The sequence below is a fragment of the Schistocerca nitens genome, chromosome 2 (assembly GCF_023898315.1).
Source record: "Schistocerca nitens isolate TAMUIC-IGC-003100 chromosome 2, iqSchNite1.1, whole genome shotgun sequence".
Taxonomy (NCBI): Eukaryota; Metazoa; Arthropoda; class Insecta; order Orthoptera; family Acrididae; genus Schistocerca; species Schistocerca nitens.
In genome coordinates this window covers 702,996,397-703,022,870 of record NC_064615.1, presented here as the reverse complement: position 1 = coordinate 703,022,870, position 26,474 = coordinate 702,996,397, and the positions used below count along the sequence as shown (strand labels likewise).

The following is a 26,474-nucleotide window of genomic DNA, read 5'->3' as shown; positions in this document are numbered from 1 at the left end:
TCTTCCATGGCCATCAGTCAGATGGCTATTCCACAATACTGACTTCATTTTTGCATCAATGGAGTGCACAAGAGGCTTAGTTTGTCCTAGGCACTCATCAAACTTGTCACTGAACAGAAAATATGTGTAGACCAGGATGCAATTCTCCCTTCTTATTAACATCTCTACACAGATTACATGTTCTGAACAGTATTGTGATATTTTTGTCACTGTTATGGCCTTGTTAAATACTATTACTGCTGCCTCAGGAAGTTGTCCTTGCCTTCATATACTGTTCTTGGAGGCCCAATACATCTAACTGCAACTCTTCTAGCCTCATCCATTATGCTGACACTTCTCATGGAATTGATCTGCCTATCTTTATCTCCATTAGGGACGATGGGTATATATTTGACAGTCTTGCCCTGCTTGCCAGTAATCCCATGGTATATGACCATGCGTCATCAAAAAGTGCTTGCACATCACATCTATGGAGAACAATTCATTTCTTCTGAGCAGAAACCTTCTTCAATAACTTCTCCAGTTTTTCCACTGCTGATGACAGACTGTTCACTTTGAATTGGATTCTATTTATGAAATCAGATACAAGATGGTTATTCCTTACTAGATGTCTTAACACTGTAGTAAGCACCATTGGCTCTTGCATTCTAGTTGCATAATGTTCTCTATGCTTTTATACATCTGTCACAGATCTGTTCCACTCTGTGTTTTATTGTTTACCTCTCTGCAGTAGGTGTTTATTTCCTGTACAAACTGGCTCTGAGTCTCATACTGTTTTTGTTTCAGTTTCACGTCCTGCATTGGTGAATCTTCTTTTACTTCTGCAGGAAGTGCAGTGAATTACTCAGGATGTGTGCCATCACATACTGCATACAACTGCCCAGTTTGTGTCACCAAATCCTGATCGCCTATATTATATGCCACTCCTAGATCCACCTCTGATCTTGCATCTCTGCTATGTCCACCTGCTTAGCTGAGTGGTAACATGCTTGCCTCCCATGCAGCGGGTCCAGGTTCGATTCCTGACTGGGTTGGAGATCTTCTCCACTCACAGACTGGGTGTCATATTGTCCTCATCATCATTTCATCCTCATCATTGGCATGCAAGTCACCCAATGGGGTGTTGACTGAAATAAGACTTGCACTTGTCGGCCGAACCTGAATGGGGCCTCCCGTCGAACAATGCCATATGATCATTTCACTTTGTTTCATTTCTGCTATACCATATAGTTCTGAATCTTCCCCCCAAAACTTCTTTCCCCCTTTTACATAGGTGCATGACACTCTGCTTTGGTCTGTGTCACATGCTCTTTTCTTTGGTACTTACTGCTCAGTTTTTGCCAGAAATTTCTCGCTCTTTCAGCACCTCTCTCCCTCCTCAATAATGATTTATGTTTCCTACATAGAGGGTGTTTGATGGCATTATCCAAGTCCTCATTCCTTCCTAGTGTTATGAGATGCCTATCCATTACCCATTTTAAAAATCTGCCATGTTAGGAGGGTTCGGTACGTGTGACATTCATCTCTTTTCCCCATACACTTTTTACCCCTATACTGACATGTCACACACACTGCTGCTTGTTTGATTTTATTACTGTTTTTCTTGATATGGTCTTCTTCCCCCTAATGTCCATAAATTACTACTCATTGATTGCAGAGTTGTGCCAAATGACCAAGGTCTTGGCATTGAACACACCGACTTACTACAACGTAGTCTTTCTCTGAAACCAAATGAAACCCATGATGTGTTTTTTGTGGCTTCGTTAGAGCTGTTCTAAGCTCAGGAATCATTTCAATAACTTGATGGACCACTTTTCTTCCCACTGGTCTTGAACTAAATACTACTATAAAGCAACTTTTGAAGCTTTCCTTAGTCATTTCATCTTCAAGATTCTGCATGTATAGTGCATCATTTAGCGTCATTTCATCTGTGTCCTCTAGGATGTCATACAGTATCATTAAAGACCTCTTTTTCTTAGGCTGTTAACAGATCAGCGTCTCTTGCACCTTTTTAGTTGTTCATTATCTTTTCTGTGTCACTTTGTGTAGCAGTTTTCAGGATGACTACGTTTTTGGTTTGCTTGATCTTCCTTACACAAGTTTTCTCTTTGGTAGGGTTTATTGTAGAGGTGGGCAAAGTCATTCATCCTTGGGAACTAGTTCACTGGTGATCACTCTTTTTTGGGAACTGTTCATTGTGCTTGGTATATGGTTCTTATGAAAAATTGAAAATTAGCAGCATAGGTGACTGAAGATGGAAGGCGCCAAGAGGGGGCAATTAACTCCCCTCTGGAGTATAGAGTTTTTATTCATAACAGAATTCTCACACACTTGTAATTTTCGTGACTCTGCAAAACATCTCGTTTAGTCAACTGTATTGTTATACGGCTGATCGCAGTGAAATAATATAAGGTGGCACACGAAAAACCAGCCACGAGTACAGACTGCTCACCAATTACACACAATTTGTTGACCACTATGAGCAGAATAGATAAACATGTAATAATTAGGCAGCGAAGAAATAACAAATAATCTAACGCAAAAAACTTCGAAACAATAGATGACGATTGGTAAGCGACAATGAGAAGTCTAGTACTCGGGGGCGATTTTTCGTGCACCACCCTGCATCACTGAAATAATGTTGTAGGAGTTATCATATTCTCTTTACAAAATGTGACACCATACACTCGATTACGAAGTGCAAGCTTCATTCAGTTGTAAGTCGGTCTGCCTTCCATAACAATGAACATGCTCTTTTACCTTGGATCAGAAAAAGACGGAAAATGGTCTCTCGTGTGTGCAATGCCGACGTCCATTGCATCTGTAATAACAAAAAAATCTTGCCATTTTACAAGTATTTGTTTATTGAAATTGTGAAGTAAGCTGATACACTGTTTTTTTACCTGAAACGATGTATGTATTACATACCACGTGATTTTTATGTAGTTTATGTAATTACAAAATACATTTTAATTACCGTTCATGGACGCTGAATAGAATATGAAAAGAGCCAGAAGTTCAGAGTTCAAAAAAGGTTTGAAACACATCTAGAATGGGCATGCAAAGTGAACGAAACGAACAACAACAACAACTCGATACTGAACTAACTATGAACAGTCGGCAGTGGAACTGCAATGAGTAGCCACACGAAGAAAGATGAGTCCAGCTGAGCGAGACCGAGGTCGAGACCAAGACAGAAGGGAACGAGACCGAGGCTGTTTTCTTTTTGTAGTTCTTTCAACCAGCCAAGTAGTAATACCTGCTCAATTGCTCATTTCAGTATTTTCTCCTTTACTCCCATTTTCAAATCACTTGCTCTTGCCTGTGTCGTCTTTTACCCAGAAAATTCATTTTCAATATATGTCATCAAGTCTTATATTGCTGTCATATATTCACTGCTTCTCTAATTGTTGACACCTTCCCTTCAGCATTATCATTTGAATTAGCTGTGTTAGTCACCATGGTTCCTTGCCATGTTTCCACCCTGACAACATCTGTTTGCCAATTTGATGCTGAATGTGCTGCAGTTCACAGCCTCCCCACATTAAGCTGTGCCACTGACTTACTTACATCACTTTCTGCTGAGGTGGCTCAATGTGTACATCAGACTCAAAGTGGTGTGGTGTGGACATGGATATAGTTCCAACTGACTGGTAGTGTTGAGGACTTACGCCACACAGGCCACCCATGTTTGACAGGTGAACAGGATAGTAATTATTTATGAGTTTTGAGTGAAAGGAATTGTGGGCTTATTGTTACAGAACTGAACTGGGCATTTGAAGAGGCAGATGCCACGTATCACATCAAACTGTCAGGAGATGATTGCATGATATGAATCTCCATTTCCAACAACATGGCAAGCACCACATTGTATACTACATCACCATGGACTCTGTTGCTGGTGGTCAAGAAATCATGCCAAATGGATGTACCAGGATTGGAGTAAGGTGTTGTTTATGCACAAAACTCAGATCTTTCTGTACCCTGATAATAGCAGACAACATGTTTGGAAACCACCTGGTATCCCCCATGCCCGACAGACAGGGTGGTGGCAGAGGTATATTCTAGGACAGCATTACATGGCCCTAATGCATACCCTTGTTGAGGGCAATCTCACTGCTCTATAGTACAGGCATGACACTCTGCAACCAGTAGTGGGACCATATTACAAATATTTTTGTGATAATTTCTTTCTTGATTCATGATAACTAATGTGCTCATGTGTGAGATAGACTGAAAAAAGCTGTATTTGGACATCAACACTGATCACATAGTCTGTGGGACTTATGCAGAATTGCCATTGAAGAGTGGAAAAGTTTGGACCAGGATTGCCATGATGATCTCATTGATAGTATACCATGACAGATTCAAGCCTGCACCCAGCCAAGGGACATTCCACCATATAGTGACATTGCTCAGGAGAGCTGTGAAAAAACTCCTATGTGAAACAAATGATTTCATCACTACACAATTTGTTTTTGATTTGGACACAATGCAGATGAATACATATGCATGCCTCAGGGGCAATTTTTGTTTTCTATATAACACAAATTTTGAAATAAAGGTATGATACAAAACTTTTGTTGACGAGAATATTACATCTAACCGAAAATGACATTATAATAATCCATAAATCATTATTTAATAATGAGAATTTATGTATTTGTATAAGAAACAGTCCAATATTGTGAAAATGGAAGGTAAATAAATAAAACTGTTGAAATTAATCAGATAAAACATGGTCAAGTGTTAGAGCCTAGAGCCCAACACCAGTAGAACTACACTCCTGGAAATTGAAATAAGAACACCGTGAATTCATTGTCCCAGGAAGGGGAAACTTTATTGACACATTCCTGGGGTCAGATACATCACATGATCACACTGACAGAACCACAGGCACATAGACACAGGCAACAGAGCATGCACAATGTCGGCACTAGTACAGTGTATATCCACCTTTCGCAGCAATGCAGGCTGCTATTCTCCCATGGAGACGATCGTAGAGATGCTGGATGTAGTCCTGTGGAACGGCTTGCCATGCCATTTCCACCTGGCGCCTCAGTTGGACCAGCGTTCGTGCTGGACGTGCAGATCGCGTGAGACGACGCTTCATCCAGTCCCAAACATGCTCAATGGGGGACAGATCCGGAGATCTTGCTGGCCAGGGTAGTTGACTTACACCTTCTAGAGCACGTTGGGTGGCACGGGATACATGCGGACGTGCATTGTCCTGTTGGAACAGCAAGTTCCCTTGCTGGTCTAGGAATGGTAGAACGATGGGTTCGATGACGGTTTGGATGTACCGTGCACTATTCAGTGTCCCCTCGACGATCACCAGTGGTGTACGGCCAGTGTAGGAGATCGCTCCCCACACCATGATGCCGGGTGTTAGCCCTGTGTGCCTCGGTCGTATGCAGTCCTGATTGTGGCGCTCACCTGCACGGCACCAAACACGCATACAACCATCATTGGCACCAAGGCAGAAGCGACTCTCATCGCTGAAGACGACACGTCTCCATTCGTCCCTCCATTCACGCCTGTCGCGACACCACTGGAGGCGGGCTGCACGATGTTGGGGCGTGAGCGGAAGACGGCCTAACGGTGTGCGGGACCGTAGCCCAGCTTCATGGAGACGGTTGCGAATGGTCCTCGCCGATACCCCAGGAGCAACAGTGTCCCTAATTTGCTGGGAAGTGGCGGTGCGGTCCCCTACGGCACTGCGTAGGATCCTACGGTCTTGGCGTGCATCCGTGCGTCGCTGCGGTCCGGTCCCAGGTCGACGGGCACGTGCACCTTCCGCCGACCACTGGCGACAACATCGATGTACTGTGGAGACCTCACGCCCCACGTGTTGAGCAATTCGGCGGTACGTCCATCCGGCCTCCCGCATGCCCACTATACGCCCTCGCTCAAAGTCCGTCAACTGCACATACGGTTCACGTCCACGCTGTCGCGGCATGCTACCAGTGTTAAGGACTGCGATGGAGCTACGTATGCCACGGCAAACTGGCTGACACTGACGGCGGCGGTGCACAAATGCTGCGCAGCTAGCGCCATTCGACGGCCAACACCGCGGTTCCTGGTGTGTCCGCTGTGCCGTGCCTGTGATCATTGCTTGTACAGCCCTCTCGCAGTGTCCGGAGCAAGTATGGTGGGTCTGACACACCGGTGTCAATGTGTTCTTTTTTCCATTTCCAGGAGTGTATTTATGAGAAGTATTCATAAAGTTTTAGTTACCAGCTCAGAAAAATGTAGTTATTTGTTTATTTGCAGATTTATGTCTTCTGTCGTGGTGTACACTGAAACTGTGTAGTCCAGTGATAAAGTGGAGATGGGCTGAGCTATTTTTTTAGTGCTTCTCTAATGGTGTGCTACAAGGCAGTCGTTGTCTTTGCAACAGGCATTCACTATCATCCTGGTGTCTGTGTGATGTGACCTTCATTTTTAACCTTCCACAATCTAATCCTCCATCCTCCCTAGGTAAGGTACTATTAGTTCTGATAGCCAGGAACGTGTGTGTCTTCTTTCGTTTGAATATATCAGCAGAATTGATATTTCTGCTGATCATAAGTATAGGCCAGCAATTCAGTCTCATAATTTTACAGATTGTATTACAAATACACTGGATGAATTGACTGTGAAATAAAACCATCATTAACTTATAAAGTAACTGATTTGTGTGTGTGTGTGTGTGTGTGTTGAAACAGGTGGACTGTTACAACAACTAAGAGAAGTACTCAATTTTTTTGTCTTGTTGATTCGTATATTGAAGAAAGTGAGTTGGAAAGGGACACAACTGCAGTTATAACATCTTAATGTACATCCTCATGTGCATTTGAGCAATCATCAGCATAATGATGAAGAACGAAACCCACAGTGCAAATTAAGTTGGCTGTTTGCAATATTGATGTATGGATGGATTTAAAATTGTTGGCATGAAACAGCTTGGTCATCATCAGCTTTTCACAACATTGTGGTACTGCTACATGAGTGGTACTCTTATTAAATTGGAAAGCCAAGGCCTTATAATGATAGCCACAGCCATAGAAAATGCAACATGCAGGTGACAATATATCTTGAAATATTTACCATGAGTTGAAGGGTCATACATTAGAAGAGGTGGCTCAGTGCTGGGATACTAGGTTATGAAAGCATTAGACACTTAAAAAACTGTATTTTTTCAGCTTTCATTCGTCAATGAGGGTGTGGTCAGCAGAAAAGTTTGTCAGGGCAGGAAGAGGCTATAGATTCTACAAGTGTGTTTCCTGATGAGTGACCACTTAAGTGAACTTTAACATTTTGTTTATTTGGCTTTTGGTGGACTGTTAGTAGTTTTTGTGATGGAGGTTAAAGTCAAGTAAGGAGTGAATGGATAGGGGGAAGGGGATGGAGGGTTGTACTTCAGATTTTCAGTCTACAAGATATGTTGGGAGGAGGGTTCTAATTCAGATCAGTTTATAAATAATGTTGGAGGAGAGGGGCGGAAGGATGGAAAAGTAAAAGAAGTACCAGGAACAGTGGCAATAATTATAATGCTGCAAAAGTTAATAAATCAGCCAAAAAGGCTAGGAGAATGATTCTGCTAGAAAGAGCAGACAGTGGCTGTTGGCATCTCACTCAGACAATGAATTGACATCACTTCGTTCTAGTAAGATGGATATAGAGGAATTATGGAAAAGATTAAAAAGACTGTAAATTGTTGTCTGAAAACTATGTGCATAGTAAGTGGATTAAGGACAGAAAAGAGCCCCTGTGATTTAACAGTGAAATTCAGAAAATGCTGAGAAAGCAAAGACTGCAATTCTCTTGATTCAAAAGAGAATGCACAAATGATGACATGGAAAGATTAATAGAGATACATGCATCTGTGAAAAGAACTATGTGCAAAACATACAATTGCTACCACCATCATACCTCAGCCAGAGATCTGGCCAAGAATCCAAAAAAAATTCCGGTCCTATGTAAAACCACTAAGCAGTTTTAAGGCTTCAATCCAGTAACTTGTTTCCAGTCTGGTACGGTGGCTGAAAATTTCACATTTAAGAATCATTCAAGCAGGAGAATCATACAAACATACTGTCATTTGACCATTGCACAGACTCTCTTGTGGATGACACGATAATAAGCATCCCTGGTGTAGAGAAACAACTGAAAAAAAAAAAAAAGAAGTCGAAAGGTCTGGCTGGAATCCCAATTGAGTTTTACAAAGAGTACTCTTTGGCACTGGTCCCTTACTTAGCTTGCCTTTCTAGCAAGTCTCTAACCCAGAGCAAAGTCCCAAGTGACTGGCAAAAACAGTAGGTGATTCTTGTATACAAGAAAGGTAAGAGACAGATCCAGGAAATTACAAACCAAGGTCCTGAACATCACTTTGCTGCAGAATTCTTGAATATATTCTGAGTCTGAATATCATAAATTTCCTAGAGACCAAATCAGCAAGGTTGGGCAAAACTCGTCTTGCCCTTTTCTCACATGATACAGTGTAAAGTATGGATGTAGGGCAACAGGCAGATTCAATATTTATAGGTTTCTGAAAAGTATTTGACGCAGTGTCCCATTGCAGACTGTTAACAAAGCTATGAGCATAAGGAATTGGCTTCGATATATGTTAGTGGCTCAAAGACTTCTTTAGTAATACAACCCAACATGTTGTCCTCAATGATGAGTGTTCATCACAGATGAGGGTAACATCCAGCGTGCCGCAGAAAAGTGTGATAGGACTGCTGTTATCTTCTATACACATAATTGATCTGGCTGACACAGTGGGCAGCAATCTGCGATTGATTACTGTGGTGTCTGGGAAGGTGCTGAAGTTGAGTGATTGTACAAGGATACAAGATGACTTCTAGTTGGTGTCAGAAATGGCAACTAGCTCTAAATGTAAGTTAATGCAGATAAGAAGGACAAATAAACTCATAATGTTCGAATACAGCATTAGTAGTGACCTGCTTGACACCGTTGTGGTATTTAAATATCTGGGCATGTTGTTGCAAAGTGATATGAAATGGAACAAGCATGTGAGGATTGTGGTAAGGAAGGCGAATGGTTGACTTTGGTTTATTAGGAGAATTTTGGGAAGCTGTGATTCATCTGTAAAGGAGACCACATGTATGGCACTAATGTGATCTGTTCTTGAGTGCTGCTTAAGTATTTGGGATCCACACTACATCTGACTGAAGGAAGACATTGACACAATTCAGAGGCGGGCTGCTAGATTTGTTACCAGTAGGTTCAAACAACATGCAGATATTATTGAGATTCTTTTGGAACTCAAATGGGGATCCCTACAGGGAAGGCAACATTCTTTTTCAGGAAAACTATTGAGAAAGTTTAGAGAACTGGCATATGAAGCTGACTGCAGAGCGATTCTACTCTTACCAACATACATTTTGCGTAAAGACCATGAAGATAAGATATGAGAAATTAGGGTGCATATGGAGGCATAGAGATGGTCATTCTCTTTCCCTTGTTCTGTTTGTCTGTGGAACAAGAAAGTAAATGACTAGTAGTGGTAGTGGTACCCTCCACCATGCAGGCGGAGTATGTAGATGTAGAAGTATTTTCATGAACAATTAGTGATTAATAATGAACCATGTAAAATTGAAACATAGGAAGCCCAAAAGAATAATCAGTTTTCAGGAGTTATGGCACAAAAGAGTGTGAAATAGCCAAAACTGAAGGCAAAACTGAAACTTTTTAACCAGAAGAGAAGAAAATAACTTTTGGAATTCATGGTAGAATTTAGAGAATTAAAGAATTAGTATTGAAAGCAGTTTAAAAAATATGGATATTTGGGTGGATGAGGTAGAAAACAGAATCAGTGTTTTCAAGAAAGGATTTCCAAAAGAGTCTAATAAAAACATGTTTTGGAGGTGTACAGAAGCTATTTGGAAGTGAGGATGATAGTTTAAGCATGGAATTAAATGGAGTAAAAGATAGTTAGCAATATCAATTAGATTTTTCTCAGCTGTAACAATAAATAAAACACATCTCAAATAGATGTAAAGTTAAAGGGCAGAAAAGACAGTGACAACAAATGTAAATGTTCATAAAAATAATCTTTAGGTGTTCTGTTTATATCGCTCAAATGGTTCACAGCAATACTACGAGCGCTCACCACCACAAAGGTACATAACTTCACATCATGCCAAGCACCTCCTCATTTCTGAGCAGCTGCCTCCAGATGACTCTCATTAATCAGGAATATCTGCTTGTTTCACACCACATCACTGACACATCATATCCATCAGCTGATACTGTTGCTGGCTGCAACAGGTAGCACTGTTAACCTTGGACTACTTTGCTTCCACAACTAATGAACATAGATGGAGAGCATTCTGCCAAAAGGTACAAAAGATGACGCCCTGCTGATACTCCCTCAGTCCCATCATAGCTCTGCCACAGTTCCTGCAATCACACAACAGAGCACAATTCCAGGAGGTCCATTCAGAAGCAATTACGGTTCCACCTCTTCTACAAACAGTTACGAAGTTCTGCAGTGACTACACTTCTGAAACAGCAATTGCTATTTATGGAGCAACACTACAGCTAAACACAAGAGTCTAAAAAGGATTTTCAGTCATAGTGACTAAATCATAGAACGCCAAGAGACAGCAAAGTTATTTACACTCAAATGCATCAGGAATAACACCCCAGTGCAATGCATCACTTAGAAAGCTAAGTACATTTATTGTAAATAGTCAATGTTAATAAATTATGTATGCTTTTACCTTATGTTGCCATATTTCTATTCTTGTGCTGTATTGCCGCAGCAGTGTATGTTTAGATATTGATAGCATGCATATAGTGCTGCCTTGAAGTGAACTATACTAGGAAGTATGTTTTCTGTTATCGTGGATGTTTGTGCTGAATTGATAGTAACATTCAGTTACAACATCCCAACAGCATGCTAGAAGGAAACTTTGCTGATGTGCCAAAGAAATTGGCAGAATTACAGTAAGGAGTGGTACTAAAAAATTTCTTTAGTAATAGTTGTGGCATGTGGGCAAATTTACCAGTGTAAAGTTTTTCATTGTCTAGTAATTTACATCCAATACATTTTATTCAGCATTTTAGAGACAGTTTTGTACCAGATGATTGAGGTAGTCTGAAAACTGTTTGTTAAAAAGTTTTTGGAAGAAGGAACACTATCCCGAGAAAATGAAAATTCTAGTCAAGAACTGTCTTATGTAGAATTTTAAATGTGCTTTTGGACAAATTTTGGTCAGAATCTGAATAGGTAATGATTAAAAGTGAATTTTTTACTGAGCCAAACTACAGAGAAAGCTTTGAGAGCATGAGAGATTATTGTAAGAATTAACTACTAACATTAGTGCACTTGGAAGAGGCATGTGATGAATTAACACAGATCATTGCATTGAAGAGAGAGTACTAGGAAGATTGCGATGGGGATTAGTTTATGGCCCACATGATTCTACTGAACAGTGTATTAAATATGTGGATAAAATGAATAGGGTGTGACTCTTCAAGCTTTCCTGGTGGATGTGTTGTAAATAATCTTCATGGGTTTGCCACCAGATCTCGTTGTCACACAGTTGCACCGAGGAAATATTGTGGAATTTGCACAATGTGATCCTGCAGCAAACCTGTGAAGATTATTTACAAAATGAATAGGACTGTGGAAAGAAATGGCAGACAATATTGTAGAGCACTAAATTATCAACATGAAGATAAAATCAGAACTAGAGTAGAATGAATCTGGGAAGAAGAGTTTTTGGCAATTACAGAAATTATTTTCAAGAGGAGGGAGGTGGAGGGGTGGAGTGAGAAGGTATTTTAGTAGCAGTGGGAGAGATAGGAATGAAAATATTGATAGGAAATTTGTTTACAAAAACAAACACTAGGAGGTATCAATGCAAAATCAAGGGAGAATGGAAACCAAGAAGAATCATTTGGGAAACTAATGTTCACCCTGTTGCTGGTTCACAATTTTGGGGTGAGGAATGTGAAAAGAAAATGAGCCAAGAAAGGTGATGAATGTTTCAGTAATGGTGGTTACAGTTACAAACCAGGTAAGAGTCAAGGGAGATGAAAGGTAAACAGTGGTCAAGAGGGAAGCGAGCCTATTCAGTCTTTGCATTCAGCAAGCACTAAAGGAAAATTTGGAGAGGGAATTAAAGTGTAGGATATAAGATGAACACCAACAAAAACAAATAAAGGGTAATGGGATGTAGTCAAATTAAATCAGGTGAAGCTCAGGGAATTAGATTAGGAAATCAGGCCCTACAGTAGTAAATGAGTTTTGCTATTTGGGCAGTAAAATAACTAATGATGGATAAACCAGGGAGGATATAAAACATAGACTGGCAATGGGAAGAAAAGCATTTCTGAAGAAGAGAAATCTGTTGTTAACATCAAATAGAGATTTAAGTGTTAGGAAATCTTCTCTGAACGCATTTTTCTGGACTGTGGCATTAGAGGATAGAGGCTTTTGAAATGTGATGCTGCAGAAGAATGCCAAAGAATAGAAGTGTAGATCATGCAACTAATGAGAAGGAACTGGACAGAATTGTGGAGAAAAGAAATTTGTGGCATAACGTGACTAAAAGAAGGGATTGGCTGATAGGACACATTATGAGACATCAAGGGATCACTAATTTAGTACTGGGGGAGAGTGTGTGTTTATGGGGCAGGGGGGGGGGGGGGGGGGGTAAAATTGCAGAGAGATACCAAGACATAACTACAGTATGCAGGTTCAAAAGTATGTATTAGGTTGATGCATAAGTTCATATTGTTTTTGTTTTGTATGTTGGTATTCCAGTTGCTAGGGGTTTCTTTATTGGTTACCGTTTTTTATTTGTAGTTCAATGTTTCTGTTTGAATTTACTTATTGTCATTTTGTCAATTAGAGATACTGAAGAACTGTAGAGTGCCAAGTGGAGAAAATGGATTATTTCTGACATATTCTTCTGCTGGAGTTCAATAGAGGGGTGACAGCAGTGGAGGCAGCCACGTACCCATACAAGTCATTTTTTACCCTGCCCACTGCATGCAAATGTCGCACGATGGTGAAATGATCACAGTTCATCACATTTGCCAGCATACAAGTACACTGGTGTGGATCATTGTGGTTAGTGTGTTTAAATGCTCTTCATCAAACCTCAAATGTCTTGCTGAACGTGGAGAGTCACTAATGCCAAAATGATCCTTCTTAAAATAAGAAAACCATTTTCTTGCCAGGCTCTGTCCATACAAGGCACACTTCAGAAAAACTCATATTGGTAGGAAGGATCGAGATGGCACAGGCTGTGAAACAGTTATTGAAGAGAAGAATGATGTGTTGGGCAGCATGCTCAACAACTGAGTGACCCAGCTGTTTCTTGGTCTCTGTTATTGGCGATTCATGTGAACAGACAGCCCGTGTAGAAAGCAGCACTGTGGTTGCAGCTTAGCTTGTAATTCACATAACTGCTTTCACAGGTAGTCCAGTTTGGCCACAAGGATCATCTATCCCATCAAAGAAGCAGGCGTGTGGTCTACAAGCTAAGTTACAACCTCTGTGCTGCATTCTATATGGGCAGGAAAACCAGCAAGTTGTCTGTCCATATGAATGGCCAAACTGTGGCCAAGAAATGGCTAAACTACCCAGCTGCTGAGTGCGCTGCCTGACACAGTGTTCTTCACTTCAATGACCTAGGATTTTTTATCCACATATTTTAACATAACAGAATTCATATCTTCCGATCTGACAATGTCAAATAACAACGTAGAAATTTTGTTCTCGATACACATTCTATGTGCTCATCTTTCACTTTTAGAGAGTTACTGTTGGGATTTCTGCTGATGTGAAAAGTAGGTAATAGTGTTACCTTCTTTTTTTTTTTTTTTAAAAAAAAAAAAAAGAAGTGTTAATTTGTTCTTTTATAACCAGCTCCATACTTGCATGAGTGTTTCTTTAGTTATTTTTTTTAGTAAACTTGGTAACTCATCATTGATTAGAATGTTACTTTCATCAGCAAAAAATATTATTTCACTGTTTTTCACACTCTGGGGAATACTTTTGATAGATATCAAGGAGAATATTGGCACAGTACACATCCTTGGATGACTGGGTTAGAAAGATGTTTTGTAGTTTGTCTGGAGTTTATATAAGAGTTCTCCACCCATTGCACTCTGTTTTTTTCTGTATTACTGAGACTACTTATTTGTTATGCCCCTTATTCCCCACACAACCAGTATATTTAGGAGAATTGTCTTGCCTATTGTATCAAAGGCTTTGGTAAAGTTTAAGAAGATGCCTGTTACTTGATGTTCTTTGTCTAGTGCTTCCTTAACAAACTGTAGCTGTAGCTGACCTTGTACTTTTACCACACCTGAAACTAAACTGTTCTTTGCTCAGAAGGCTGTACTCGTGAAGTGCCTCATCAGTCTATTTTTCATGGTGGTTTCTATTACTTTTGAAAACAATGACAGTAATGAAATGGTCCCATGTCTTGCTATATTTTCTGGGTCACCTTTCTTGTAGAAAGGCATGACTGCTGCATGCTTTGATGTCCCTAGAAAGCTACTGGTGGTGTGTATGCATTTATGCCTGTGCACAAAACTTGTTAGCGCTTCTGCAGTGAGGGTCACAGCATCATTGTGTTTGGAACATAGATCAATGTTTGTACAGATTTCATTTTGTTAAAATTCTGTTGTCTTTGGTAAATATGTTGCTGAAGTACTGATCCACAAAGCTTGCTAGTTTTTTGGGATCTCATATTGTGGTAACATTGCACTGAAATTATATGTTAACTTTTATGTAACATTCCAGGCCACTTTTATGTTGTATTCTCCTTTTTCTGTAATTTTATCATTTTGGGACGTTTTCAGTGCTAATAATACTTTTCTATATATCTTTCTGTATGTGTAGTTTTGTTTTGAAATGCAGGATCATTTTGGTTATTTTTATATGGCTGAGTTGCCTGAAGGTTGCACAGGATTTTCTTATCTCATTGGTCATACAGTTACTTTTGTTTTCGTCTTTAACAATTCTTAGTACTTTTGCAAACATTTCTGCAAATTTGAATTTAAATATTGATAGAAACTCTCGAAGCTTACCATTGGTGCTAGTCTCCTTGTGCATGTCTTCCCATGTTTCATAGTTCAAACTCTTTTTAGCTTAGAGAAAACCCTTCTGTATTTGAGTATTTTAGTTTTGTGTTTTACAGCTATGGAATGCTCGGAAAGACCATGGTTATCTATAGGAGCATTATCACTTTTTTTCTCTATGCCACTTAGTAAATGATCAATAATTGATACTGAATGCTTAGTTACCCTTGTGGCAGTGCTAACGGTGATATTCTATAGCTGTATCTAATTTTCAAGAATGGGTTGCAGAAGCCATCTTGGTTCATTTCATTGATTTTTAAATCATCACAAACTATCATTTTGTCCTTAGGAATGGAAACCATGTGCAATACTTGGATTGGTTTTTTCAACGAATATGTCGAGCTCACCACTGGGAGAACAGCAAATGCATAGCATAATTATCCTTTAGAACATGTCTGGATTTCTTATCTTTACAGCTAGCATTTTTACAAATTTTCCTTCACTTAATGTAATAATATCATTTCCAACTTTATACACAATCCCTTCCTTTACATACATGCAAGATCCACCAACTCTCATGGTGGCTCTGCTGTAATGGTATAATTGCATGCTAGGTTATATATGTTTAGAGCTACATTTCTTATTTCAGATCTCTTACACCAATGTTCTGTTATGCAAACAAACGAGCTATCAATAGTCTGCAGTTCCACGTCTGGCCATTCACTTTATTTCTTATGGACTGTAAACTCCTATTTTATTTAAATGCACATAAGGATAAGCAAGAAAAGGAACATACCTTCAAAAATATAGTTGTGTATGACATTGTAGTTACACTCAGTGGAAACCATACCAGTAATATTAGTATGATATACCAATAAACAGGAAGCACTGTAGTGTCTTCAGTGCAGTACTGCTCATGGAAGTTCTTCCATTGGCGTTCCTGAAAAACAACAAGTTTCACAGGAAAGAAGGTTAACATTCATACATATGTTAGGGAGAAAATACATTTCTCCTTCAACAGGAGCAACAATGAAGGGAAATCTTACCAAAAGAGTTATACAGGAATCAATAGGTGAATTTACTGAGAAAAATATGTAAATGGTCACTTATTTCTATGTTGCTTACACTGGCCTTACAGAGTTGTGTGCATCAAATTGTTACTTGTAAATCAGTTTTGAGTGATGCAGCGTGACTTGGCACAAAAGATGCCAACGACTTATCAATGAAGCCAAAGTTTCTTCATTAGCTGTGATCGAATGAAAGGACTTCTTATTGAATTTGTTGCATTTCATAAGTTACAGATGGCCCTTAAGTAATGCAAAAACAATCACCTAAGGTAGTTGACTGAGCAATTGTTGAATTAGTCACCACAAGTACAACATTGTTATAATCAGCTCTGTGCACGTTTCAACAACTACCATTAGGCACAATAATGGAAAACTGCATAAATGGTGTTCTTAGCTCAGCCAAACAGATCACAAGAATGATAGTAAACATTGTTTCAGAATAGTAGCTGGTACAGAATTCAGGTAGTTACAGCAACTTCTTTAATGTAAGTGAAAATCATGATGAAAAGAAATTAAATATTTACTGTAATGGGAAGTATGTTCCATGTCATATTATTGTGAAATTACAACAATAAAAAAGTTCAAAATAAAGCCAAATTCATTTCCAAATTCATATGAGTTGCACCTACATCACTGTCCAATCAGCAATGTGATGCACAATGTCTGACATATAGCAATACCTGATACTCTAATAAGGGAGCAGGAAATGATATTAAGTGTATGGAACACAAGACTGTTAAGCATTACAGATGTGCACATGACAGTCTGAGATAAATGTACATTTTTGTCTCAAATGGTGATTCAGTACAGCCACTGGATGCACAGATGGAAGATATGGATGTACTGATGTGCATAACATCTTCTCAGTTTTCCCTTCATTTGCTTTGATTATACAATCCTCCCTTTTTGATGTGAATCATGACTTCTGCTGTTTACTTTGAATGTATTGTTTTGTATTGGGATAGTGACTGCTGTGCTTTCCCATTTACTTTTTGATTAGAGTAAGGGACCTGTTATCTGCACTGCATGAAATTGTATAACATTTCTGTATAGTGCTTTTATTTGATGACCATGTGGTTTCCACCATGATAAGACTTATTTGGAACTGTGCTTAATATTATAATCATAGTTTGCAACCTCAATGAAGTACACTGATGTCCAGAATTAAAACAACGAACATAATCATACCAACTCTCAACAGATGTCTGTAAGACCATGTTCTGCATGGAAGATGGCATTCTGGCCAGCAGATGACCAATACAGTGATGACATCAGGGCACCCATCAAATGGTGTAGTATTTGTCAGGTAGTCGCACATCCACATTTGCTGTGTACACAGCCACAGACAGTGCAGTATGGCACAGAGAAGATGCCTACCAGACTCTTTGCATAGGAAGAATGGAAGTAGGACAGTCGCAAACTGATATGGCTTAATGTGAATCACTCTGTTGTTTCTCAGATGTGATGACAGTTTTTAGAGACCAAAAATTTATCCCAAGCCTGGGGCAGGGTCAACCATGTGCGACTTCAGAAATAGAGGGCCATTATTTGGCTGTAAGTGCATGATGGTGCCACCTTAGTACTGTAAGAACTGCACTGCAAATGGCATCTGATCTCGCAGCATCCACTGGACATCATGTATCAAGGCAAACAGCATAGAGAATGTTTCAGCAGAGTGGCCTGTATTTTGGAGACTTGCTGCAAGTGTACCTCTGACACTTCTTCTCACAAGGGAACATTTAGAGTGGAGTCGCCAATATGCCACCTGGACAGTCAGACAGTGGGCCAGTGTTCTTTTCACAGATGAGTCCCAATTTGGTCTGGAGAGTGTTTCTCGATAGATTCACATCTGGAGGGAATGTGGAACATGGTTCCAGGACCCAGACATTGTGGAAAGATACCGAATTGAGGAGGATCCCTAATGGTGTGGGCGTATTATGTTCATCAGTCAAACAGCTCTTCATGAAATTGCAAAGTTTAGCTGCTGTGCAGTTGTTGTGAGATGCTGTGGACCCAGACTTTGTACTGATGTACAATAATCCTTGATGTCATAGATCACAGGTGATTGATGTTTTCTTAGAAACTGAAGATATTGTATGCATGGCTTGGCCTGCTCACTCTTCTGATTTGAATCCCACAGAGCTTGTCTGTGATGCACTATGGATACGGGTTTCATCACGCCAGCATCCACCAACCAGTCCCCAAGAATTGTGAGCAGCTCTGCGGGAGAAATGGGTGTTATTTATGGATATTATTGATGACATCATTCACTGCATGTCCCATCACTGTCAGGCCTGTGTTACTGCCAGAGGTGGTCACACCCCATACTGAGCTCATTAATCAGTTGTTGGAATGTGTGTGTAAATCCATCAAGTTGAAAAAAATGAAGAACATTTTTGTCTACCATTATGCATGTTGCAGTTGTTTACGTTCTGTATTCTTTGCTTTTTTTATACTTTACTATCACCTGTTTGTACTTTTCTGTGGCAAAATAAATGCAGCCTTACAAAAATTCCATTTGTTGCTTTAATTTTGGATACTAATGTAGTTGTGCTTGGACTTAAAAAATTTCAGTCAGAAACTATTATTGATTGGTTTTTGTGGACTAATGCTAATTTTGTGTTCACTGAATGTTTGTTGGCCCTAAAGTGAGGGTTCCAAGATGTGTGATGATGAATTAGTAAAAAACTGAATGTCACATAATGTGAAATTGAAGTAATAACCAAGTTTTGGAAAAGAGGTTACTACACCGCATGCATGGAAATAGAAGACATGTGGTCAGGAAATATTCTTTGGATGGATGAGGCACATTTTACTTTATAGGGTGCCATGAATGTTCAGAATTATCACATATGGGGTTCTACTCTGCCACACGTTGTGCAGGAACACCCACTGCACTCAGCTTATTTGACTGTGCCATGTGGCTTCACGAATTCCTTCATTCTCAGTCCATTTTTCTTTAAGGAGATGAGACCTCACGGGCCTCTTAGGTCTATAGTGACATCTGCACATTATAAGGATCTCCTTGTGCAACACTTGATTCTAGATTTGCAAAAATGCAACTGTGTCCACACCACTATTTTCATGGAGGGTAGAGTGACACCACATGTTGCTTTCCAGGTGAAAGATTTGCATTGAGAAACCTTTGGTGATGACTGCTTCATCTCTAAGCAATTTTGAGATCCAGATCCCCCAACCTAAAACCGTGTGATTTCTGGTTGCGCAGATTTATGAAAGACTGTGTGCACCATGGATGTATCTGGACTCTTCCTGATACGAAGGCTAGCATATGATGACATATCACTCTGGTTGCACTGGATATGCTGTGAGCAACTGTTGAATATGATATGTTATGGATGCAGCATGTGGTGCTGAATTAGGAGACCATACTGAACATGTGTTGCAACTTGTGACACAACCTAATAAATGTGCCCAGGACCATTCTTAAAATGTGTTTCATCATTTCTCCTCTTTTTCTGGATATAAACCACATTCTGGCTGCTTACAGTGCCATATTTTCATCTGGTGACATTAAATGGAGCAATTATTTTTTTTTCAACATACTCCACGAAAGCACCAGTTAATGAACATACCTATGCAGCACTCAAGAACACTTTCAGTTTGATTATAACTACGTGGTATAATGGAAGCAACCATTAAGACTACAAGCAAGTCTTCATCTATGAAAGACACTCAGTATAAAAATTCAATAGACAGAGAGCAAAGCTGTAAGAAGTGCTCTGAAGAAAGGAAAAAGTACTGATTTTTTTTTCCTTCAAGGGGGACCACAATCTTGTAGAATTTTTTGAAAGAAGTTTCTACCATTTGAGTGTAAATTATTCTTCATTCATTTCACACAATCATGATTTTGGCTCTATTGCCATACTCAAGTGCATGTTAAAATATATCTGACCTGTTTACGTGACATGACATCATCATTTCTGATCTTATAGACCAGTTGTCATATTACAGAATATGAGTGTATATTGAAGATACATAATATGGCTGACATTGAACACAATGAGTAACTGTTAACTCACAGTATGTTGTATTTAACTGCTAACATATTGATGTGACACACATTCATCTCCTGCAATTTGATGTACAGATATGATGAATCCAGGTCACAGCATTGTGTTGATTGTTAAATATAAGCAGTTACAAATATTTCAGCTAAAAAATGTCTGATAATTCTGCCTCATAATTTCATAATCTTAAATGACAAAATGGAATGACTATGAACAGGCAACAAGTTACTGCAGAACAAATATAAAATATGTTGGTGTAGTTATTTTTGTTAACATACAGAGGATATTAAATATAACCAACAAAGAGAGATTGTGCATATTGTCTTGCCACAAACATAATAAGTAATAAACTGGTCTGTTGATTCTTCAGAAATAATGTATATTAAACAATTAAAGATTATTTAGAGGACTCAGAGTAGTGAATAGTAGTGAAAGGGATAAATACAGCATCTTGTATTTCAGTACATGATTACAGTTTATTGTTTTCAAAAGGAAATCATGTGTCAAGGTGAAAAATGTAAAATGCGTGATAGTAATGTCTGTTGTTTTAGTTTTCCAGGTGTACAGTGGCACATAGTTGAACATGGAGTCTCGAGATGGTGCAGTGGGCACAGCAGCATCTTCACAGTCCAGGTGTTATCAGTGGGAGTCCTTAGTGTGTGCAGCAGTGGAGATTGGAACTGTTTTAGATTGCAAGTAACTGGAAACAGTCCATGAGCCATCAGTAGGTGTCTTCAGTGAATGTGGCAATAAAGAATGACACTATGTTTTATTTGCAAGTTGCGAGTTTAATCTGAATGCCTATTTTGATGTGTTTAAGAATTTACTAATCTGAATGGCACCACACACTGCAGCAGCTTGGTGTGTGACCAAGTACACTGGCCAGTGTTGGCATTACAGTCACCACCACAGGAAAACAAAACATTTCACGGAGGTCACAAGCTGGCACCAGTGGATTGCCTTCTGATGTGCTATAGACCATTGAGAATTTTAGTTAAGTAAGTACTCTTCAACTATCCTTCACACAATGTTGTGTTTTATTTACTTTTTGTTATAAAAGGTATTCTTTTAATAGACTCTATAACATTTTTTATACATTTAATTCTGACTTTAAGTGAAATTTTTATTTCTAATGGGAATTTTATTTTTTGTTTTATAGTTAGACACACATTTTTTTCCAAATGGTATGATTTTAGTTCATGACTATGCATGTTCTGTTTTAAGCTATTGAATTTATGACACTGATCACTCATGTACCTCAGCACTAGCACCTCTACTGGCAAGACTTGTGTTTGTACAAGTATAGGATGCCCTCAGACGATCACTAGCACTTGTTATGTACCTGTGTGTACAGATTCTTTGCCTTGGTACTGACCTCCATCTCAAGGATGGCTGCATCAGTACTTCCACCACATCAAACCTACTGACCATCAACAATACCTCCTCTTCGACAGCTGCCATCCATTCCACACCCTGATGTCCCTTCCAAGCGCCTAGCCACCCATGGTCATCACATCTGTAGTGATGAGCAGTCCCTCACAAAATATGCCAAAGGTCTGAATGAGGCCTTCACAAACCAAAATTACTCTCTCAACCTTTGCTAGAAACAGATCTTGCATGCCTTGTCTCATTATTAACCTACCAACCTTCACATACTCTCTTTTTGGCCATAAAGAATCACTCCTGCTGTGACATACTATCACCCAGAACTGAAGCAAATTAATCACACTCTCTGCCAGGGTTTTGACTACCTCTCATTGTGCCTCAGAATGAGAAATATTCTCCCCAATCCTCCACACCCGTCCTTCTGTGGTATTCCACAGTCCAACCAATCTTGAAATGTCCTTGGCCATCCCTACTCCAACCCTGTTCCCAACTGCTTGCCTCATGGCTTACATTCCTGCAACAGATCTAGATGCAAGACCTGTTACATACATGCCTTCCACTACCACTTACTCCAATCCTGTCACAGGCATCTCCAATCCCATCAAAAGAAGAGCACCCATTAAAGTAGCCATATGACATGAACCATCTCAGCTGAAACCACCGTGCACATTCTGTGTTGGCATGAGAATTAACAAACTGCCTGTCCACATGAATGGCCTATGCCAAACTGCGGCCAAAACACAGCTGGACTACCCAGTTGTTGAACATGTCACCCAACATGATGTGCTTCACTTTAACGACTGCTTCATAGGCTGTGCCATCCGGATTTTTCCCACCAGTGCCAGGTTTTCTGAACTGTGCAGGTGGGAATTCTCCATACAAAAGATCCTTCGTTCCTGTAACTCCTCTGGCCTCAACCTTCACTATTCCCTGTCCCCCATCTGCCTATTCCCTTCTCTGCTCCCACTCCAGCACTACACATGTCTTCTGTCCCACCAGCACACCTAGATAGTCCTTTCCTCATCTCTTCTTCTCTCCTATTGCTTTCTCCCTCCAATTTCTGCCCCCCTCCCCCTCTCCCACCCAACATTTTCCTGATGCTGCACCTGACAGCCTTATCCTGTCCCCACCATGACACAGCACACACCCACAGGCAGCATTAGCATCTTCTCCAACCATTAGCCAGATATCCCCCCACCTCTTTGCCCCTCACTCCTTCCTTACTCCATTATCCATCCTAGTTAGATTACTGTTCACGTCAGATACTGTCACAGTTAGTCCTTAGTGCTGGAGACAGTGACCATGTATGTATGATTTGTGTTTGTATGAATATGTGTGAGTTTTCTACTTCTAAAGAAAACTTCGTTAGGAAGCTGAAATACTTCTAGCATTCTTTTTTGTTGTGACTGTCTGCAGCTTTGTATATGGAGAGTAGCAATATATCCTTCCATATTATTATAACTTTATTAGTATATGTGTAAAAGTATTGCTTACTTTTCCTGTATTTTATATAGTTATTAAATAAATATTTATCTGTATTTTAACATTTTATAAAAACTGGCCCATTTAAATCTTTAAATAGGCATCTAGGACAATTCTGTGGTTAGTCAACAGTAGATACAGTTGAGTAGTCAACATGAGTGTCTGTGAAACCATCATCAAAAACAATATTGCTTCCAACTTAGTAACAATCACTCACAGTCAGTGATGTACTGCTTTTTTTTCATAATATAAGAGTAAACCATAGTGGAATGAGTGAAAATCTTACAAAAATGAAAAAGCTAGTTAACAGTCAAATAGAAAGTGAGAGGAAAACCAAAAACCTTTAATGATAAGATGTTTTTCCCCATGGCAAAAATCAATTAATGATTCTATGATTTGATGTGGACTTTTAAAACTCTCCCAGCATACAGATAGTTTCATTAAATTGTGGCTGAACTGCTGGTGTCTGTAACTTGCTGCGATGATATTTTGGCACAGCCTTCTGGACCACTTCAAGTTAATATTAATGAAATACATTGAGCTTCCTTATTGAAGAACCCCCCCCCCCCCCCACGCATATGTGTGACGTATCCAGCAGTCACTGCACATGTGCTGCTCGAGTGGATGCAGTTCTCCTGCAAGTCACTACACTATGTCACACTCCCTCTGTGGTGAAATAACACCATATATCAGATCAACCATCTTCACAAATTGCAGTGTAGAGCAGACAGATTTTTGTGACAGGATTCCGTCCAGAATCTAACTGGATGTCACAATCCCAAATGATAAGGGAGTTGTATTGGGGTGGTGGTTGTGGCAGTGATGGTGGTGTGTATATGGTTCTCAACAGCAGGTCATCAGCACCTGTATTCAACTAACAGAACACAAGTGTAGTTCTGAGTTGTTACAAGCATGCAACAACAGATAGTTGTATTTCCACTTATTCATCAACAACGAACTTCAAAAGATTGACTCATGGGCTACAGTTTTTGTTTCAGTATATTTCGTTGAATGACCAGTAGAAATACAATGATCGGTCATAGCAGGCTTCCTGGGATGCATGAGGAAAGTAGGCCACTGTTGTTCCCCAGTGCAATCTTGAACAGTTCACATTTCTTGCCCAGGATGGTCAGAAACAATATGAAAAGCTTGAAACAGTGTTGCTGGGTAGGTTGTGCTGAAAAATAATATCCAAGAAAGAAAACTGATGTCTTCTGTTGTTCCTAAGTTAATTAGCATTGAAGTTCCGTCCAGAATCTAACTGGATGTCACAATCCCAAATGATAAGGGAGTTGTATTGGGGTGGTGGTTGTGGCAGTGATGGTGGTGTGTATATGGTTCTCAACAGCAGGTCATCAGCACCTGTATTCAACTAACAGAACACAAGTGTAGTTCTGAGTTGTTACAAGCATGCAACAACAGATAGTTGTATTTCCACTTATTCATCAACAACGAACTTCAAAAGATTGACTCATGGGCTACAGTTTTTGTTTCAGTATATTTCGTTGAATGACCAGTAGAAATACAATGATCGGTCATAGCAGGCTTCCTGGGATGCATGAGGAAAGTAGGCCACTGTTGTTCCCCAGTGCAATCTTGAACAGTTCACATTTCTTGCCCAGGATGGTCAGAAACAATATGAAAAGCTTGAAACAGTGTTGCTGGGTAGGTTGTGCTGAAAAATAATATCCAAGAAAGAAAACTGATGTCTTCTGTTGTTCCTAAGTTAATTAGCATTGAAGTTCACCAGTCAGGGCATTGTGCACACAAATTCAAGCAGCCTACCAGAAATGATGTTGCCAAACTTCATTTGGTTTCTTAAAACAAGAGAACAATACAAAAATTGGAGATGGCACTATAGTAATGATCAAACATGAACCAAAGGCTGAACACTCTTTTGCACTATCATCTACACTATGAGAACAACTGACACTTATTGCATCTAGCGGGCACTTGAATTTGCATGTGCAGTGACCTGATTGACCAACTTCAATGGTAATTAACTCAGAAATGGTACAACATACTGATTTTTTTCTTAACAATTGCTTCTCAGCATAACCTTTCCTACAATACCCTTACAAGCTTTTCAGACTGTTTCTGACCATCCCGTATAATATGTGTCATTCTTGCACAGAATCTTATAAATATTTGCCTTATGGAACTTGATATCTTTGATAGATCCCAAATGCTCTGAGATTTTTGATGGAGAATGGAAATTACTTTAATCTCATGTCTTCTTAATATTCTGCCTATTTTTGTGAAACATTTCGAGTATGAGGTAGATAAGCTGTCATTTGGAGACTTCATTGTTTTTATTGTTTTGTTCTGTTTTATGCTTGTAGGACACTTTGCAGTCTCTGAGACAAATATCCGTGGTTCGGGAACACAGTTTTTAGGTGGTCCAGATCCATTTCCAGATTATTGTCATCTGAGATGGTATGGCCTCAGTGTACCAAGATCTACAGAATGCCTGTTTTTTGTGCTGAATGGTGACAACTAGCAGCCTGTCAATACAGGTCTGTATAAGTGTGCTCTGAAATGTCCAAGTCTATCATCACTCTTACCAAGCCATCAAAAATGGCAAACAACCTTTCTTCTCCATTTCTATGGTATATTTTATATTTTTGTGTGTGAAGTTCAGATGTTGAAGTAGTGGTGGTGGTTGTTAGTGTTTAACGTCCCGTCGACAACGAGGTCATTAGAGACGGAGCGCAAGCTCGGGTTAGGGAAGGATTGGGAAGGAAATCGGCCGTGCCCTTTCAAAGGAACCATCCCGGCATTTGCCTGAAATGGTTTAGGGAAATCACGGAAAACCTAAATCAGGATGGCTGGAGACGGGATTGAACCGTCGTCCTCCCGAATGCGAGTCCAGTGTGCTAACCACTGCGCCACCTCGCTCGGTGTTGAAGTAACTTTGACTGTCAAAACCTTGAGGCCAAACTATAAAAATATCATCAACATATCACTAAAATACTGTTTTAAAACAGCTGAGTTGAGTGCTGGCCCCTCAGAATCTTCCATAAAAATATTGGCAACCAGAGGAGACAAAAGACTACCCACAGAAACACCATCAAATTGTTCAAAAAACTCATTTTTAAATAAAAAGTATGTCAAGGAGAGAGTGTGCCACATGATACTCATGGTTTGGACAGTCTCTGAGAATTACTTCAACATCTGAACCCCATACATTTTTGGATGGCTTGGTGCAACATAAGAGTAATGACAGAACTGACATTTAGTATTTCAAAAGTACACTCATAAAGATCACAGGCAACTAGTTGCCACCATCTGGCACAAACGATGGGCTTTCTGAAAACCTTGATCCACCAAAGCCATACCATGTCAGATGAAGATAACTTGCAAGCAGAACTGAAACACACACAAATTGTGTTCCTGAACAGTGAACACTCATCTCAACAAGTACAGAGAGCACTAAAGATCTACAAATGGAAGAACAGGG

The 26,474-nt window shown here is 39.7% G+C and overlaps 1 protein-coding gene across 3 annotated transcripts in view; it reads right to left on the bottom strand.

Moving 5' to 3' along the window:
- Positions 1–26,474, bottom strand: part of LOC126234567 (G-protein coupled receptor 54) — a 122,953-nt gene that overhangs the window by 47,160 nt on the left and 49,319 nt on the right. For all 3 annotated transcript variants that reach the window (XM_049943271.1, XM_049943273.1, XM_049943272.1), the window contains exon 5: positions 15,848–15,991. In XM_049943271.1, coding sequence (XP_049799228.1) covers positions 15,848–15,991 — 144 coding nt within the window. The remainder of the gene's footprint in view (positions 1–15,847; positions 15,992–26,474) is intronic.